General features: G+C 70.0%; 1 protein-coding gene across 1 annotated transcript; it reads right to left on the bottom strand.

Annotated features, from left to right (window-relative positions):
• Positions 1-3: 3 nt before the first annotated feature.
• Positions 4-1,093, bottom strand: LOC122191899 (flocculation protein FLO11-like; the record flags this gene model as incomplete). The annotated part of the gene is made up of 2 exons (XM_042892305.1): positions 889-1,093; positions 4-858 (listed from the first exon to the last, which is right to left on the bottom strand). Coding segments are annotated over exons 1-2 (1,044 nt in total), but the record flags the coding sequence as incomplete, so codon positions are not given.
• Between the last annotated feature and the right edge of the window lie 6 nt (positions 1,094-1,099).

The following is a 1,099-nucleotide window of genomic DNA, read 5'->3' as shown; positions in this document are numbered from 1 at the left end:
CTGCTGCTGCCCTTCCCCCAGGTTGGGGGCCGGGGAGGCGGGGTTGGACTCGGAGGAGCTGGAGCTGGAATCCGAGTCGGACGAGGAGGAAGAGGAGGACGACGAAGAGGAGGAAGAGGAAGAGGAGGACGACGAGGAGGACGAGGAGCTGCGCTTGGCCTTGGCGGGCGTCACCTCGGCGGGCGTCACCTCGGGGGGCACAGAGCCATCGCTGGTGGCGGCCGATGGGGCGACGTCGGCTGCGGGCGACGCTTCATTGAGCAGCACGGCTTTGGTGACGGCGGGGCCGGGTGGCGAGTGGCCGCCATCCACCGCTGGGGGCGTTTGGGTGACGGCGGGCGGCGGTTCGGTGAGAGAAGCGGATGCAGGAGGCGCCGCGGTGACGGCGGTCGGCGGCGTGGGGACGCTGGGAGCGGCGGCTTTGGGGGCCTCCATCACAAGCGGTGGTGACGCCTGCGGAGCGGCGGCTCTGGGCGACACGGGGGTGGCGTTGGGGGCAGGCGAGGGCGACGGCGGGGTGACGCCGAGGGTGGAAAGCGGTGACGGCTGCGTGGGGCTACCAGCACCCATGGGTGACGGCTGGGTGACGCTACCAGCACCCGTAGGTGACGGCTGGGCGGCAGCAGACGCAGCTGGGATCTGGGTGACGCTGCTGCTGGGGATGGGTGACGTCAGGGCGGTGCTGCCAGCACCCATGGGTGACGTCTGGGCGGCGCTACCAGCACACGCAGCCGACGCCTGTGTGCCACCAGCACCCATGGGTGAGGCCTGTGTGCCACCAGCACCCATGGATGAGGCCTGCGTGCCACCAGCACCCATGGGTGAGGCCTGCGTGCCACCAGCACCCATGGGTGAGGCCTGCGTGCCACCAGCACCCATGGGTGAGGCCTGCGTTCCAGCCCCGCCAGCCGCCAGCTGTGTGACCCCACTGACGGGTGATGGAAGGGCACCGCCAGCTGTGGCCGCCTCCATTTTGGCTGCCAGTGCCGCCGTGTTGGTTGCCACGTTGGTCGCCATGTTGGATGCCGTGGTGGCCGCCATATTGGATGCTGCACTGGATGCCGTGGTGGCCGCCATATTGGATGCTGCACTGGATGCC

This window comes from Lagopus leucura, unplaced genomic scaffold (genome assembly GCF_019238085.1).
Source record: "Lagopus leucura isolate 7727_CA_CO unplaced genomic scaffold, USGS_WTPT01 30682-0_obj-0_obj, whole genome shotgun sequence".
NCBI lineage: Eukaryota > Metazoa > Chordata > Aves > Galliformes > Phasianidae > Lagopus > Lagopus leucura.
This window is presented reverse-complemented; position numbering and strand designations above follow the sequence as displayed.